Source organism: Nilaparvata lugens, chromosome 6 (assembly GCF_014356525.2).
Source record: "Nilaparvata lugens isolate BPH chromosome 6, ASM1435652v1, whole genome shotgun sequence".
NCBI lineage: Eukaryota > Metazoa > Arthropoda > Insecta > Hemiptera > Delphacidae > Nilaparvata > Nilaparvata lugens.
Window position 1 is genome coordinate 3,140,628 of NC_052509.1, and position 18,332 is coordinate 3,158,959.

Genomic DNA, 18,332 nt, shown 5'->3' on the forward strand with positions numbered 1-18,332 from the left:
TATGCTATTCAATTCAATATCAGCTGATTGTCGGGCAGAGGTGTCAGCACATTGGTTATGTTGCGATCGGGCTACTGATCAGTAAAGCTCTGAAAGATTCTATTTGTTTCAATAGCGCGTCAGTCGACCGATGGAACGGATGCGCACGAGCTCGACCGATGGTATTCGTACGCTGTATAAAACGCATGGTCCAAACCGTGCGCGTGCGTGCCGTCAGTCCTGCTCTGTACGGATACATGGAATATCTATGGAAAAGACAAGCGCCACTGACGTACGCACTGACGGTCGGTCAAGCTCTGTAACCGGCCTTAATAACGACTGGTGCTACAGCAGAAATGATTAAGTCTATAATAATTAAGACTATAAACAGCTGATAAAGCAAAGCCGTTATTGCCAACTTAACAATCACTAATTTCCCACAACTTGAATTGTCCCAACGTGGGCTAGTTTACCGTACACCAATGTGTGAACACTCTCATAAGATCCAATGGTATTCTATTTCCATAGCGGAGATTCATTGGAAAACAAGTCTTGAATTCTAAGAAAGATCATACTCTTCACAAATTCACATAACAATTATTAAAAATCAGAGTAACCTGTTTTCAACTTTATTTTATTTCTCACAACATGTTTCGAATGTTAATGTCCTTTTAAAGAGTATGCCTCACTAAGGGAATGAATCTTCACAAATAATACAAAACTAAGAATCTCTATCATTCAAGAACCAAAGGAGGACTGGGAGTACTAATCTTTCCCTGGAGGGTAATGGTACAAAAACCCAAGTTTGTTAAAACATCAATTTATTTTGAAATGTACAATCTATTATATTATATTCATCATCTATTGTTTCCAATTGCATAGTTATTATACTATATACAGATCCAGTCATATGTATGGGAACCCTTCAATAAGTTGGAGACTGTTTTAGATGTGATACTGTCACGATGAGCTATTGGTCGAATACTCAACCTTTTGACCTACGACTGAATTTCAACCCCTCATAAGGGGGTGACTTAGAGTTTGTAACTAGAATATTTCAAATGTAAACACCCATTATGTGGTAAGTTACACCATTTTAAAGGCCTTTTTAAATTAAGAAAGATGGCATCAATAAAAATGTTATAATGATAGGCCAACTTGTATCCAAAATGTCGGCTGATTAAAGTTTTAGTTTTCAAAAAAATTATTGGTAAAGTATTGAAACTTAAAACAACACTTTTTGAATGAATAACGAAATACATTGAAAAAACTGGGCATCAACAAAGTTTGATCTGTTTTTTTTTAATTTAGAATAATTCAATTCAATTAATTTTCATTACATAACATCATTATCCTGTCAGATTTCTAATCAAGCTGTTACTTCCATAATTCTCACCATTTAAGGTTGTGGCAGAGGTTGTTTTAGGGTTGTGTGGCAGAGATAGAGGACCAGGAGTCCTAACTCCGCCCTAATAAAGGCAATTAATCAATCAATCAACTCTGTATAACAATGATTTACTACACGTACAGTATATTGGAAATGATTGAATATTGTTTGCTATTGCGTATTGATCTACTTACCTCATTAGCATTAAACAGGCCTTTGGTGTGCTTGATGATGGCATACATGGAGTTGGCCACCGAGAAGCCGTGAGTCCAGTTGTGGTAGGGCACCCGGCGGTAGTTCTTGCGCACTGTCAGTGTGAATCGTATCAGGCTGTCCTCGTTAAACCGACTCAAGCCAAACAGGTCTTTGAACATGTAGATCGCATTCAACGCTTTGTCATCGTCATCCGACTTGAACACACTGAAGTGGTACCTGCAAATAAACACAAAACTACGTAAGTATATTATTATTTTACTTATCTATATGTTCACTTAAAAATAAATTCTAACAAAAATCAGATTATTATTTTTCCTACAGTTACGTTGAAAAGTGGCCATTGCTGCACTGATTACAGAACGCAAAGAATCACTTTTCCGCTCTAGTGCGGGAAAAATTTTTCTGCACTCCAGATTTGCAACATGGCAACGCAAAATACTTAGTAGGTTATATGGAGCAACAGTGCAGCAAAATCAAAATGAAATTGGTAACAGTGACTGCTGTGGCTGCTATAGTGAGCAGAGGTGCAACCAAGCACAACGCGCTAATTATTACATTATATATGAGGCACTTAGAACCAGAGGGATGTAAGTGACATTTTCTAATAATATGAGTTAAATAGCAAAATGTGAAGATGAAACATATATTTATTTGGTGGCAAAAGGATTTAAGTGAACTAAGTAACAGATGCTGCATTCTGGTGGAGAAAAAAAATACTACTCACAGAAATGGCCCATCAGCTGAGTGGAAGAAGGATGCAAGCATGCTTACATCTCTTTGGTTCCAAGCAAACCCACGTTCAGCTGATATTATTGTTGCTTCAAGTTGACTTTTTACGTTTTTTTAATATTTTTTGACTTAATTGAAGTTTAATCTCTAGTATTTGTATTTCGTTTTCAATTTTTCATCTTTTTTGACATAATTACAGTTTTTTTATTCTAATTAAGATTTTTTATAACCAACCCATAATAGTCTTGTCTTTCAAAGCCAAAGGGGTGTAAGTTACAACTTGGAAGAAAAAAGATGTAAGTGCATGTAAGTTTTTTTTTAAATCATTATTATAAAAACAAAAAAATTGCCAAACAAATATTAATTACTGTAAGAAATAGAGGAAAAGTTTGTAATTATCTACCTAATTTTACTTAATTTTTCTCATTATTATGGAATTTTATATTAGGCTTCAACTTTACAGGCTTTTTTCTCAAAACTTGGTTTGGATCACTTACATCCCTTTGGTTCTTACATCCTCATATTATAACCAACGACAACGAGGACTTTAGGATTTTAGGATTAAGGTTTTCATCAATAATAAAATTACACAGAAAAACATTTGATGCATTTCAGGCAATTTTACCCATAATTACCCACTTTTCATATTCAATGGTAACTGTAGGAAAAACTTAATGTGAAATAAACCATTCCGCCCTCGCCTACGCCTCGGGCGTAAACGTTTCTTTCGGTGCAGCAAACTGTCACTTTGCGCACTAGTTGCACAAATAACTATACTTATCTATATGTTCACTTAAAAATAAATTCTAACAAAAATCAGATTATTATTTTCTCCCAAAGTTCACAACCTTCAAAAGCTGTTGTCAATATAATTTATAGAAGGCTACTTTAACTTTAGAAGCTGATCATGAGGGTCATCAACCAGAAGCCTCCACGCTATTCATCAGACCAGCTATTCAATGAGTTTGACGTGATGGATGCAAGACAGCTTTACTCCAAGGAGATACTATGCAGATTACACAAGAACCCAACAACATTTCAAACTAGAAACCACAACCACAACACCAGATACAGGAATCTTCTCATCACCAGTGTTGCAAGGAAGGCACTATACCAGAGACATTTCAATCATTTAGCACCAAAATTATATAATCTACTTCCTGCAAACTTTAAACAGATTAATCTTCCTAGAAAGTTCAAAGCAATAGTACACAATTGGTTGATGAGCAAAGGAAGACAGAACATAGAAAACATTATTTCAAATAACAACTAACCACCTAATGACTTACTAAACACTAACTGATTGATAATACATACAAAAAACTAACAAAACCTACTCTAGAACATGGTACCCCATAGTGGAGTAGGTCAATTTCCACACAGAAAAAACTAAACAAGTAGAGAACACATTATAAGAATCTTTTGTTACTAACTATTGTATGTAATGATGTAATTTATCCAATATTATTGTAATTGATGTTGTAGTTTAAATTTTTTTTTGGGAAATAAACATTTATTTATTTATTATTATTATTAAACTTTATTAATTTCAAAAAGAGAATAAAGTAATCACTATAATACCAACAGTAGGGTACTCACGAATTGAATTGAATTTATTGCTAAAAATCACATACAAATACTTGTACAATACAATCACTAAAGTATGCAATATACAATTACCTACAAATAGACATTGATTGTAACTTGCACAACAATAATTATCAATGTAATCAATGTAATATTGGGCACTGCCAACATAAGAGTCCTTGTGTGTTGGCAGTGAGGTGCGGTTAACTTATTCTGCTTCAATTCTAATCAAGTAAGAAGAGATATCAAAATTAAATTAAATAGAGCTAAAGAAAGTATTACACCAATATACAAAAGTCTCAAAGGCTCAGAAAAAAATAAAAACTTAAGAATAGTACATACTATATGACAAAGTAGTATCCAATTAACCACTGTGACGTCTTGAGGCCATCATGGAGTGAATCTTTCACAAACAGAATATATAAAATAATACAATAAAAAAAATCCTGTAAGATGATGTGGGAACATTTACAATACCTGGTTCAAGAACGTGAAAATAGAAAAAGCATGGCTCAATGTTTTAGTAACAATGCTTTTTGGATACAATATTATAATTTATACAACTAGTTTAAAGAATATGTTTTGCTCAATCCAATAATCTATGCTTTTGCTTTAATTACGTGTCATTTGTTTATCTATGAAATCGTTTGAAATTTTATTTATAATGTAGCTACAATAATATGTAAATTGATGCCTGCATATGGTTAGCTTAAAGAGTTCTTTGTTAAATCTATTGTTAGGACGTGTGTTATGGGGTGTAATGTGTGCAGGAAAATTAGATTTATTCTTATTGATATGGACTATTATATTTTTCATATAATTCTGTCTTATTGTGAGGACCTTAAATTCAAGAAAAATTTCCCTACTAGGATAAAGAATAAGTTTAAATATTATATAGTAGCTAGTCGTTTTATTGATTCAAACGACAAGTAATTCTGTATTTGAACCAACGAAACGTACAGTAACTATAGTATAGTAACTCATAAGTTTTGCAAAATTTAAAATTGTCATAGGCCTACAATACATCACACAAAATAAACTTTTTCATAATTTTAAATAATTGAAAATCGGGATTATCAAATGAACGAATCAGTAAGCATATCACAAACCTTTGAATATCAAATAGAATATTGATGATTATTCATTATTTAGAAGATAGTTGTTATTTCATGAATGAGACTTGTCTTTGTCACACCAGAGGGAGGGAGAAGACCGTTCAGAGACATACTTATTCAGAGTCTCTTCACAGTACATCATGGTAAAAATGGACACTAATTATGATTACCCTACACATCATATTATTAATAGTAATAAAATGTTATCAAATTATAATAATTTAAAAAAATTCTTATTTATAATTTTAAATAATATTGATAATCGGGATTATCAAATGAATGAATCAGTAAGCATATTACAAACCTTTGAATATAAAAAATACAATATTCAATTCAATTCAAAAAATTCTTTATTCCTCATAGAAAACAAAACAATATGATTTACAATCTGCTGTCAGTTCTACATACTCTTACAAGAACTCATACATAAGAATAATATTTTGTACAATAAAAAACACCAAAAAATTAAAATTAAATCAAATAGAAAGTGGTTCTCAAAAAATACACAACCTAGTATTTTATCATGATTGAGATTCATAACTTATCAGGGAAGAGTCGTGAACCGACAGTGTTTTAATTCAGGAATGATCTTCACATGGACCTGAGGTCTGTGTGTGAAGACTAGTTCTTCGGATTGCCAATACGTTTGGAAGATTCCGAGGAATGATTCAAATTTTTGTAAACATTCACGTTAATAAGGATTGACTTTTTTTAAATAGATAATATGGTAAATAGATAATATTATACTAGATATTACAAAACAGTTACAATAATCTGTTGGTGATTGTGTTTAATAGCACTATGTCATAGGGTATTGGTACGCAGACCTGTTGTCTGGATGACGATGACTAATCCACAAGAAACAGGCGCGGGCCCCAACAGATTGACCAATTTGGGATATTGCAATGGTCTCAAGTTGTAGAATAATAATAATAATAATGAAGGGTTAGTTTAATGTTAAAAATGAGTAATTAAAAAGAAAAAATATATGTAGTAAAATGTGAAAAATATAATGTAAAAAATTAATAAATTTATGAACCACGTAGATTTGGAGGATGAGCCAGAGGGTGTCCCCAGAACCATGCGCGGGCTCTCATTTATCAGGTTAAAAAAAAAATTAAAGAAAATTTATCAGAGCACGAATATATTACAATTAGCTAGATAGATATTGAAAATAAGATTAATAGATATTGAAAAAATAATGTCAATGAGATAAATTAATTCCAGGTTTCAATTTTTTTTATGTTCAGTTCGGTTACCTATATGCCGACATTATTAGTCCTTCAGTGTTCTCTGACCCAATATTTGATAGCAACAGGCGTGTTTTCTTCTTGAATGTACCTATTGAGAAAGACTCAAATAGGTTCAACTGGTAAAGTTGCTACTTATGTTTCTATAGAGAATTTCAGAAATATATGAAGGATTGGTTGTGGAATAGGACTTATAGAGATAAGATAAAATTTGGATGTTTTGTGAGTAGCGAGTATTATGTTGATGTGTGATTGTGGAGAAAATAGTGTTTTGATTTTTATATATATGAGTAAGGAGTGTTTTTATGAATAGTTGCCTAATTGTAAGAATAGCTGTTTCCTGAAAAAGTGCAATAGATGGGTGAAGTCTAGGTTTCTTAAAAGCTGTTTTAATGATTTCTCTTTGGACCACTGCGAGGGGTTCAAGCACTGTTTTAAAAGCTCCCCCCCAAGCAATGATGCCAAAGGAGAGGAGAGACTGAATATAAGCATAGTAGGCCATTTTGATTTCGATCTCATGGAGAATGTCAGTCAGCATGCGAAAAGCATATATAAATTTGCGAACCCTACACTTCAGGCGGTAGATGTGCTCTGACCATCTCATTCGGCTGTCAAAAACAACTCCTGAATACTTGTATGAGTCCACTTTCTCTATGCTTTCACACGTACATAGGTTGCTCAATGGATTATCACAATTATGTATTTTTATATTCTCAAGGTTGTAGTCTGTTATGGGGCGCAGAGATATTGGCATATACTTTGTTTTTGATATATTAAGGGACGGAATATATTAAGGAATATTGATGGTGATACGTTATTTATAAAATAATTGTTATTTGTGTCGTTGTCACGTTAGTGAGAGGAAGAAGCCCGTTCAGAGGCATACTTCAGAGTCTCTTCACAGTACATCAAGGTAAAAATGGACACAAATAATGATTACACATTTTATTATTTTCTTAAACATAGGTTAGACAAACTTAATATTTTAAATAAACTTATTTCAGTAAATAGATTGTATTAGAACCTTGAAATATGGAGAATCAGACGTATCTGTTTCATTGGCCCTATATTTGAAATTTATAATGAAATCAATGAACTCATTGATTCTGTTAGGAAAGTATGCATGAATTGAAATAACTGTCACATTACTAATTTTTCAACAAACCTCGAATTATTCTTTATCGACCTGTAGTTCTGATGTTGCAATTAATTATAAAAACGGCAGAAATAGAATAATAAATTGATGATGAATAAAAAATAAAATGGCGCAGTCGAAAATAAGAGTATAACAACAAGAATAATTGAATTATTAAGTGTTCAAGTGAGAAGTGATAGCTCAATACTGAAAATGGAATTCAACAAACCAGGTATGCTAGTTATACATGGGGATATCGCAAATAATTTTGCCAACTTCAAAGAATAAGTAACAATTTATTTGACTGTTAACGAGACTGTAAAGAAATCTCGAGAAATACAAGTAGCGAGATTGAAAAACTTACTGGGACCTGATGGACTTGAATTGCACAACACATTATCAGGGGAGAACGACATTGAAACGGTTACTTATAGGGACGTTCCGATACTTTCGATACTTACTGGTATCGATACTTTGCTTTCGATACCGGTGGTATCGGTATCGAATGATTCGATACTTTACTGGTATCGATACGCAAGTTGGAGTATCAAAATGGTATCGAATGGCGAAATGGGTAAAAAAGTAGTTCACTTCAATTAATTACATTATCATAAATAAATTTATATATAAATTTTAGAATATTATAAGGATTAATATAGATGAAAATTATAGTACTGAATTATAGCCCAGTGTAGCAGTTACCAGACATTATGACATCACTAATAACAAACAGTACATAACTGACTCAAGCTCAGTCAATATTGGTTCAAAAATTATCAATTTGATCTACTATTAAGACCACATTTATAATTCTTGAACAAATATTCCTACAATTTGCAATCAAATTGATAGTTTTTGAACCAATATTGACCGAGCTTGAGTCATTTACACATCTTTAGGGACGTTCCATTTCCGATACCACCATTCTTTCAATACTTGGTATCGAAAGGAGGGTATCGATATTAGTAAAGTATCGAAAGAAACGTATTGATACCCTTATTGACCAAGCTGGAGTCATTTTCCCATCTTGCCAGAGGGTCTTCTTTGTTTCGACAGACTATTGAGACTATACTTGATAGATTGCAGTTTTGCAGTTAGTAGATAAGTATTTTAGTTGGTAATTCCGATACTTAATGCTCACTCGATGCTTGTGGTATCGGTATCGATACTTTTCTTTCGATACTTTACTAATATCGATACCCTCCTTTCGATACTGATTCGATACCAAGTATCGAAAGAATGGCGGTATCGGAACGTCCCTAGTTACTTAACATGTTAACGGTTAGTTAACATGGCGGTAAAATGGCGGTGTTCAGCGAAGAAGCACAATTCATATACGAAAAATAAAAAGGGGAATATAGGACAATATAAAGTCTAAAAGAGGGAGATGATACAGATGATATTTATTATTATCATATGATTTCAATACATTAGTTACCAGAACGTTAATAACAGTCTAGTCTTGAATGTATTAAAATAAAGATGATTGATATGAAGAGTATTATTTATCCAATATCTTACACATATAGTTTAATGTTTATAGTTTAATAGAGGAGTTGAATGGAATAGGGGCGTAACCCAGAAATTGAGATTTTGAGAAAATGGGCCTTGAAGTTTTCAACTACTGTAGTTTCAAAATAGAGAGGTTTTCTCTAAATACTTGGAAATTGTATTAGATGGTAGTTTGATATTTTATGAATAGAGTGTAATATAAAAATTCAAAGTATACAGCTACAGTAATCTATATTGAATGTTTAAAATATGCTTGTAACTGCTCTGTTTCCATTCAACAGCTCAATACTGCCCTTTTTCCGTTCAATTCACATTGAATGGAGGAAGGGTAGTTCCAGTCATTTGAGACTTTGCATTATATTTTAGCTGTGGAATAATGAAGAAATTGAATGGATGATTAATGAATAAAAACTTAATAATGATGATATTTATTGAATTTATTTTTCAAAAATAAATGATAACAAACACAAAAGTTATAACTACCTAAATGGTAGTAGTCTGCTGGACTTTGCGAATTTGGTCGAAATAGACCTTTATGAGATAAGGAAAAGAGTGATATACATTTTAATATATAACCTAAGTGGTTGCTGCCTGAGACTTTGCGAATATATTGTCAAAATTTGCCTTTTGGTCATCACTCAGGTATAGGTAAAGACGTAGGTTCAATAGAATAAAAATAATCAAGTTCCAATACTTTCTATTGCTCAAAGTTAATTCCAAGATTTCAAAAGCAGAGTATAACATATTAGAGCATAATAATCATGAAGCACTTCTCTTTACAACCAATCCAAAAGCCTAAACAGGAAGCTCTGATCACAGACTGTCAACGGAAATCAACGTCATGATCTCGAGAAAGAAGATATTAGAGTGAAACTTTGCAGGTATACCAACTAAACTACATAGATTCCAAAAAAGCATGTAACGGAAAAAGGGCAGAACTTGGTTTACGCCCCTATTTTATATAGCTCCTCATTAGCAAGACAGAAAATATCATGTTAAATGACTGCCATTTTTATATATAAGCTTACACTGTTTCTATTCTTGTAAAAATTGTGAGACCCTGTTCATACTGCACAAAGTTTTTCTGCTGAGGGTCATGCTCACATGGCTATTGACGTGTGCATGACTTGGCATAGTCTTGTCTCACGCACAATAAAGAGATGGATGATGATTGAAGATGTGTGAACCTGAAGCTTTAGGTAGAGCTCAGCAGAACTCATGTATTGAAGAGTAGACATAGGCCTGAAGTGAAGTAACATTTTAAATACGAATTTAATATTGTTCTTCCATTCCGAATACTGTAGTCAAATTGATTTACTCACTCATCGATGCCAGGTATATGATCGGGTAGCTGTTTGTCTTTGAACTTTTTGAACTCAGACTCATTGCATGTGTTGTGGTAGCCCAATATCTCCATTGCCACCCTGTACTTCTGCTCCGACCTTCTAATCTTATCGTAGAGTTTAGCATGGTGCAGGGCCAGCCCACAATAGACTGCGAATGTCTGAAATGCCTCCTCGTCTTCCTGAAAATGAAAAGATAGTAATATATTTTTTGGGCTCGATTATTAAAACTAAGGGTGGTGTCACACCAGGCCGCACACAATTTTTTCTTACAAAAATGCACTGTGCATAATATGTAACATACCCGGATGTCTGTGGTGTGACATAGTCTCACCTATAGTGAGGTCTACATTATAATGGCAGTGTACGATTGACAATACTGTTGCTGTCCTTTTCTATCATACAACAAAACAGATAGCGCTATCTCTATCTAGCTTTGCAACGTTGTCTGTTTGCCAGAATATTTTATTTTTTCTTTTGACAGTGACTGTACAAAAGTAAACAAACAATTCTCAGCTGCCATTTTTTTCTTCATTCTATGAAAATACTTTAGTAGCCTACACAAGTCGTATAATTGATTTAAAATGTATTTTTGATACAATGAAATAATTTTTAGACATTACCGTATAAGGAACACAAATTAAAATACCTGAAATGATGTACATTTTAGAAGTTGATAGCTAACCATCCTAGACTTCATCCATGCTTCAGTTAGCCTACATGTATAGACCTAATCATACCAGAAAAAAATAATATTAAAAGGTTATTTCAGAATTATTTCAATTGAAATTACTCATTTAAAATAGGATTTATATTTTTCTATCATTTTTAAAAGAAATTGGAATAGAATACCAATCAAATAACTTAATTTCTGTTGTTTTGAAATTCAGATTGGTGTATTGGTGGCTTAAATTAGCCGCCATTTCAGGTGTGTATAAAAATAAAAATCTGATCTTAGTTATGAAAGCAAATTTCTGAATCAAATTATGAAAACATATATTTAATTGATTAATTTTACATTTAAATTGATTATTCTATCAAGGAAATGATAATTATTATTAGATCAAATTAAATGGGATGAATTGAGTAACACAGCTGTGTACACTCAGTGGCAAAATGGTGAGACTTGGCAACGCTTTTCTCCTATCTTTCTTCACTGCCATTATAACGTGGACCTCACTATAGCCCAATATGCTAGACTTGACACTTGATAGGAGGCAGTCGTTATGCTCGCCCGTGTCTGGCTTGGTGTGACAATGACATCACCCTAACTGTATCAACACACAACTCTAATAATACAATAATGCCACAAGAGCCTTATTAATTCACACTTACTCATTCAACATCAACACTATGTTATTTTTACTTTCCTTGTTCTATTCCCATAGGTAAGGAAAGTTTTGCTTTCCAAAAAAAAATTGAGGTACCCTAATTTCATGTTTTCTATACGTTTCAAGGTCCCTTGAGTCCAAAAACATGATTTTTGGGTGTTGGTCTGTGTGTGGTGTGTGTGTGTGTGTGTGTGTGTGTGTGTTGTGTGTGTGTGTGTGTGTGTGTGTGTGTGTGTGTGAACACGATAACTTCATTCCTGAATAACCGATTTTCTTGAAATTTTAAACTTAAGGTCTTTATACCATGAGGATCCGACAATAAGAAATTGGATTGAAGATGGCGGATACTTACTAAAAAAACATGTTTTTCATGGTTTTCTCGAAAACGGTTTTAACGATTTTCTTCAAATTTATACCATGAATTTTCTCAAAAATTACTTGATCGATTTTTTTAAAATTCATATACAGTATTCATAAGCCCTATCAACTGACATGAGTCTCATTCCTGGGAAAATTGCAGGAGCTCCGTAATATTCTTGTGAAAAATGGCGGATGATTACCAAAAAACCATGTTTTTCACGATTTTCTCAAAAATGACTTGATCGATTTTTTAAAATTCATACCCTGTATAGTTATTTATCAGCTCTATCAACTGGCATGACTCTTTTTCCTGGGAAACTAATGGGGGGTCCACCCCATCCTTGAGAAATGGACTTTGTAACCTCCTTCTCATGCATGAGGTAGGTAGGTAGAGAAGTTTATAAAAAGAAAACATAGTCGATATATTTCATCTGTAGAACAGCTGTTTTGACGACTTTTAAAAAAAATCATCGAATTTCACAATTTACACAAAGGAAAAGTTCTCTGAAAACAATATATAATATACACATATACAGTAGTCTGATCGTAGTTTCAAATATGTTGCCGCCAATCGTCATTATGTTATTCCCCTAAATTATCCTCGTTTAAGAATGAGGCTTTCAGTTCAATGAGCAAGGAAAGTTGTGTGAGTGTACCACATCAGATTTTTCCTTCTTGCAAATTAAAAATATTTCGCCAAACTAAAATATTTGTAATAGTCCTTACTTCCTGAAAAATGTGTACAGTGGAACCTCGATATAGTGCACCTCGTTATAGAACATCCCCCGTTACAGTAAGTGCATCTCATTGCGGTCCCTTGAACCGCATATACCTTATTTAATCTTGACAAAGTACTCCCTGATTTAGTACTGAATTCATAATAGTCGATTTGTTGAGCAGTCCCTTAGTTATTCTCAGTGGCGTAGCCTAAAAACTTACCCAAGGCTAGCTCTTCTGGCAAATCCAATCCCCGCACAGTAATTTTAAAATTACCTTTCAAAAGTCAAAAAAGGTAATTGTAAATTATTACAATATTGTTATATTTTCAAAATCAGCATGGAACTATTAAACTAAATTCAACCTATTTGTGCTTGAAACAGCTTTTGCGAAAAACGGGTTACCTGCTATTGAACAATAATAGTATATTTCGCACCTAGGGTCGAAAATGAGACTTTTCCGGAAAAACATTTTTGCCCATGGTGAGAACGTTATTTTTCGCCACACTTGGATGTAATGAGCTGGTTTACGTGCATCATATGGAGGCCGAAAGTGATTGTTTTCCGACCAGGCCGGTAAAACTTTACGGCCCTAGGGCTGTAAAATGACCTTGAATAACAGCTGATCGTGTCCGATCTCACAAAAATCATAGAGATAATCTCATAACGACTGTAATAATCTATATAATTATGTATCGTGAATCGCGGTATCATGTCTATAATACATTTTATGAATTACTGTTTCATAATTTAATATTTATTATTGTGTTTTTGATATCAAACAATAGAATACGATGATATCTCCATAGCCTCAACAATATAATGTTGGCTGCATTGTCCATTGTCAGAAAGGTAAGTATCACAAGTCTTTAAAAGTGAAGAATCGAATTTGAAATCAAAGTACAATAATTGTATCAATATTTAAAAGTGAGGTAGAGTAATAATTGTTTCTTTTTTATTATCGAATTCCACTTCTCAATGCAATACAATCAACAATAATAATAGGAAAATACAGCAGAGATCTTAAGTTTAAGGTAAGCCTACTGATGAAACTCAGCCTTGACTGAAAAATTCCTAGTAATTTTTCCGTAATTCATTATTAAAACTTTTAGATAACTTTTCTTCAATATCAAACCATATAGAGAAAACATTAGGCCCACTCAAGATTGAATCTTCGAATGTTTTCTCTATGATTTAACTATTTTCAGAGCAATATTTTGTTGTGAAAATTCCGGCTTCAAGTTTGCCGCTATACACTATATAATAATAGCCTACATATGTTACCTGACTTACAAGCCTCTTCAATCAAAAATATGCAATGGCTGAGAGCGTAAAGGCGTGATACATCAGAACTCAAAGCTCAGTGAATTACAAACATGATCTACGTTCGAACCTCGGTCAGTGACATTTTTTTTTGTCAATGAATTTCGACTTTTATTAGCTATTTTTTATATTAGTTACCGTAATTTGAATTTCAATCAATTTTTTAGATATATTTTGAGACAAAACTGTGAAATATGCAATTATATCAATTTTTTAATCACATTATTTCAAAATAGTAATGAAAATTCTATTCATCCATCTATCCATGAGATATTGCACCAGACGCAAAGCGCTAGCTATAAAAATTCAAACAATTATTCGAAATATTAATAGTATAAAAATATTGTCACTATTGTAAATCATTAATTAGTAATATTGAAATTAATAGTATTGAACAATACAATATCAAAACTATTCAAATAAAAAATAAAAATACTTATTTAATTTAAATAATCAAGCTCAACTATCAACATTCGCACGGGAAGGGAGATATACACACACACACACAGGTGCGTACAGACTTTCGCTCTGCTCCGCAACCGAACGTCACTCCAGCAGAGCGATTGATGATCGACCGGGGAGCAACAGTGGTTCGACCGGGGAACGCGAGAAGATCTAACATCTTCCGTAACGTTCATGATGGGTGCGCGGGCGGAGCGACTGTGGTACGATGGAGGAACGAGGGCGGTACGAGGGCGGTACGAGGGCGGAGCGTACTCGGTGCGCATTGGAAGTGCGTATATGTGTACGCAGCTAAAGATGCCAACCATTCATGTAGCACTTTCTTGTATTTTAGTACAGTACAAGAACCTGGATGATTTATATGGGGAGAAGGATTCCGCAAAATCATTATTTATGAAAATAATTTAAATTATTTGCAATAGTTTATACTAGCTTTCGTACTGCACCTTATTGAAAGCACCAGAATGCTTGTTGACCATCTGAACGACTCCGATAACAGTGCCCCGGTTGAATATGGGCATGCAGAGGATGTTGGTCGTCTTGTATCCGGTCAATTGGTCGACTGTGCGGTTGAAGCGCGGGTCCGAGTAGGCATCCACTATGTTCAGCACTTCGCCCGTCCTAGCCACCTGGCCTGCTATGCCTTTCGCCACGCTGAATCTGCAACCAAATTGTGAATTTATTCTAAATTATGGGAAAAATTAATGTTTACTATTGCCAAGCTGAATCTGATAGGTAAATTATTAGTTTCACTATCAATTAATGATAATATAAATCATTAATTTATTTATTTATTCAAATTCTAACGGCACACACCAATTTTATAAAAGATAATCAAGAGAAAAATTATTTGCAATAATACAAAACAATCTATAGAGATGAAAAAATGTAGAAGACAATAAAACAACAGCAAAACAAAAATTAGATAACAGAACATAGTTAGTTAACAGGAGTATAGTTTGTTACGGTAAATGTTTACTTTTATGGCTGTTGAAATAGTACCCTATCACTACTAAAGGATTATCACCATTCAAATACGGCACAAAATTTTCCCGTTGCAGTCACACGTTGTGCACCAAATCATTTATTATTAGTTACATATTGGGACAAGAGGGCAAATTTGCAGTTTTTCATTATTTATTATTAGTTACTCTAGGGTCAAAAGTGCAAATTTTACTCCCCGGACAGAATCTCTTCTTTTTTCAGGATGAATACTCACTTGAGCCCCAGGCTAGGCTCATGTATGATTAATAAAACTGATGATGATATTGTGAGTTAAAAGAAGAAGTTAATAAAGTTGATTATAATATTGTGAGTGGAGTGAAACGCTTTAGGTGGGTTCCAAACAACCTAATTTGAATTAAGATGACCAATTCATCTTTGTTTCCTGTCACCTAACCTGGTTAACAGCTGCCTGCTTGCTGTTCCTCATTTATTGGTTAATATTGTACATCAAGGAACAAGAGTGTAATTTTTTCACCCTAAACAGAAAATTCAAGAGAACAGAAGAACATTTATTTTGAACATTTAACAGAGAACATTTATTTTTAAGATGACCACCTTCATCTGCTCTCACCTGATCTCGTTAACAGCGTCCCTACTTAATTGTATATCAAGGGACTAAAGTGCAACATCCTTATCTATTAGTGGATATCAAAGTGACTGAAGTGACCCTGCACAAAAAAATTGATTAATTTTCCTTCACCGGCTCTCACCTGATCTCGTTGACAGCGGCCTGTTGTTTAGTGGTGGCGGTGGTGGTTGAGTTGGCTCCACTGGTATCACTGTCGTCGCACTCCGACTCATGACCTCTGACGTCAAAAATGCGCGCGTACAGCTCGCGGTTCTTGCCGTCCAACAGGAACAGCGACGCCCGGTCGGCGTCGACCAGCCGCTGTGCGAAGTTCATGATCTTCGTCACAAGACTGTCCATGCTCACCATGTCCTGGAATATAGACCTGTCAGTCCATTACACGTTGTACATATAGCTATCAAAAAAGCATTTGAAATACTAACAGTTTATTGAATACAAATTCAATTCTTCTTATTAATAAAAATACACATCAATTCACCCGTCGCACAATCCTTTATAATATACACGGCCAACTATAGTGAATGCTTTCAATATTAATTTTACTTCTAGTTAACATCTAGTAAACACCAATTTGAATATCAGAGTAATAAACTAATAAATAAAATTCGGCAAGACTTTATTGAGGATAAAATAACAGAAACCAAATTGATATTAATAAAATGGTGGGTAAAACAAAACTATTATTTTAAAATATTGAGAATTAAGTTGGCTGAATAACCAATTTTTGGCAAAATTAATTGTGTAAAAATTATTCAAACTCGACTATATTTTATATTATTTTTCTGTGCATCTATATTTTGTTTATCAAGTACTTGATTGTTGATAAAATTCAACATCCATAGATTGTCATCGATCAACAGAATTGTACGGTATCATTTGTACTGCTGTTATTAGATTAAAAATGTATTATTTTTAGAACTCGTGGCTGGAGCTCAAGGCTTCTTCTTCCAGTCACGTAAAATACTATTGTAATTTAATGATTATCTTATTTGTAAAAATATTTCTTGTATTTGGCAATAAATTCATTATTTATTACACGTTTTAGAAATATCAGTTGAGTGTAACACATTGTTTATTGACATGGAAATAGAAACTGGAGATTAATATGAAAACATAAAATAGAGGAAGGATTGAAATTAATTAAAAAAATTTCTTCAACTTCAGGACTTTTATAATTATACAGAATGTCCAAAAACTATTTGAACGGCTTTCATTGATATTTTTGGCGATCTCATTGTAGGCCTCTTTTCAAAAAGCTTGAACGGTTGACTGCCGCCGTCTGAGTGCGCCGTGTGATGAGCGTGCTTCTCTATATAAATCAGTATAAAGAGGAGTTGGCTACAAACAATGAAGTCCATAATCATAATAAGAGGCACAGAAATGACATAAGAGCTGAATAACTCAAGTACCTACTTACGATCTCAAAAATGCTGGATGTTTACAGGAGTAGAATTATTGTATATTTTCTTGCTATTATCTATTAGAAGGTAATAAATTTATAAATATAAATTGTAAAAATTATTTGTCATTTACTTGTAATTTTGTTACTTTGTCTTATCGTTTGTAAAGATTGAGATGTGACCTAGTTTCCGTAAATTTATTTATTTTAGTGGTTTGAATAAGCCCTATTTTCTTTCTATTGACATGTTTGCTGTACCTAGTTGTTCGAACTCATTGCCAGCGCACAAGTTGTTCTTTGCCGGTAGTGACATTTTCTAAGTTAGAATATTTTTATTTTATCAATCTGTATTTTTATATCAAAGAAGAATGAATAAGTCTTTCTTGTATGAGTTTCAGGAATCTTGTTAAATTTATCCTGCAACAAGAATGCATTTATATAAATAGTGGCTGCTGAATTTTATGAAATTGATTTTTGTATGTATTAATTGTGATAATGGCTTTGTAACTGACTTTATATTGCAGAATTGTGTTGTTTTTATGCTTGAAATTTTGTATATAAATGACGTTGACCATACATTTGTTAAAAAGAAAAATATCAATAAATAAATTGAAATTTCTATTTCTTACACACGAATAATTATTGTCGGTAATAGCACGGTCGGTTGTAGGCCTATTCTATGGTAATAGCTTCCAAGCACCAGATATCACCTTCACCAACACACTAGATTTTTTATTAAAATTAGAATAAGGATATATTAATTCTTTTAAAACAAATTTAGCATGGCAATTGGGATCATCAGTAATGAAAAGAGTTGAAAAACATTTAATCTCTCATAAAAATATTCTCACCAGTTTTAACAACGTTCCATTACAGCTTTTGCAATTCCAAAAA

At 33.2% G+C, this 18,332-nt stretch overlaps 1 protein-coding gene across 1 annotated transcript in view; it reads right to left on the reverse strand.

Annotated features, from left to right (window-relative positions):
- Nucleotides 1–18,332, reverse strand: part of LOC111053745 (probable 3',5'-cyclic phosphodiesterase pde-5) — a 99,147-nt gene that overhangs the window by 12,574 nt on the left and 68,241 nt on the right. The window contains exons 4-7 of the mRNA XM_039431331.1: nt 16,161–16,403; nt 14,892–15,105; nt 10,233–10,435; nt 1,545–1,798 (exon numbers count right to left, since the gene is read on the reverse strand). Of these exons, the coding sequence (XP_039287265.1) occupies nt 1,545–1,798; nt 10,233–10,435; nt 14,892–15,105; nt 16,161–16,403 (914 nt within the window). The remainder of the gene's footprint in view (nt 1–1,544; nt 1,799–10,232; nt 10,436–14,891; nt 15,106–16,160; nt 16,404–18,332) is intronic.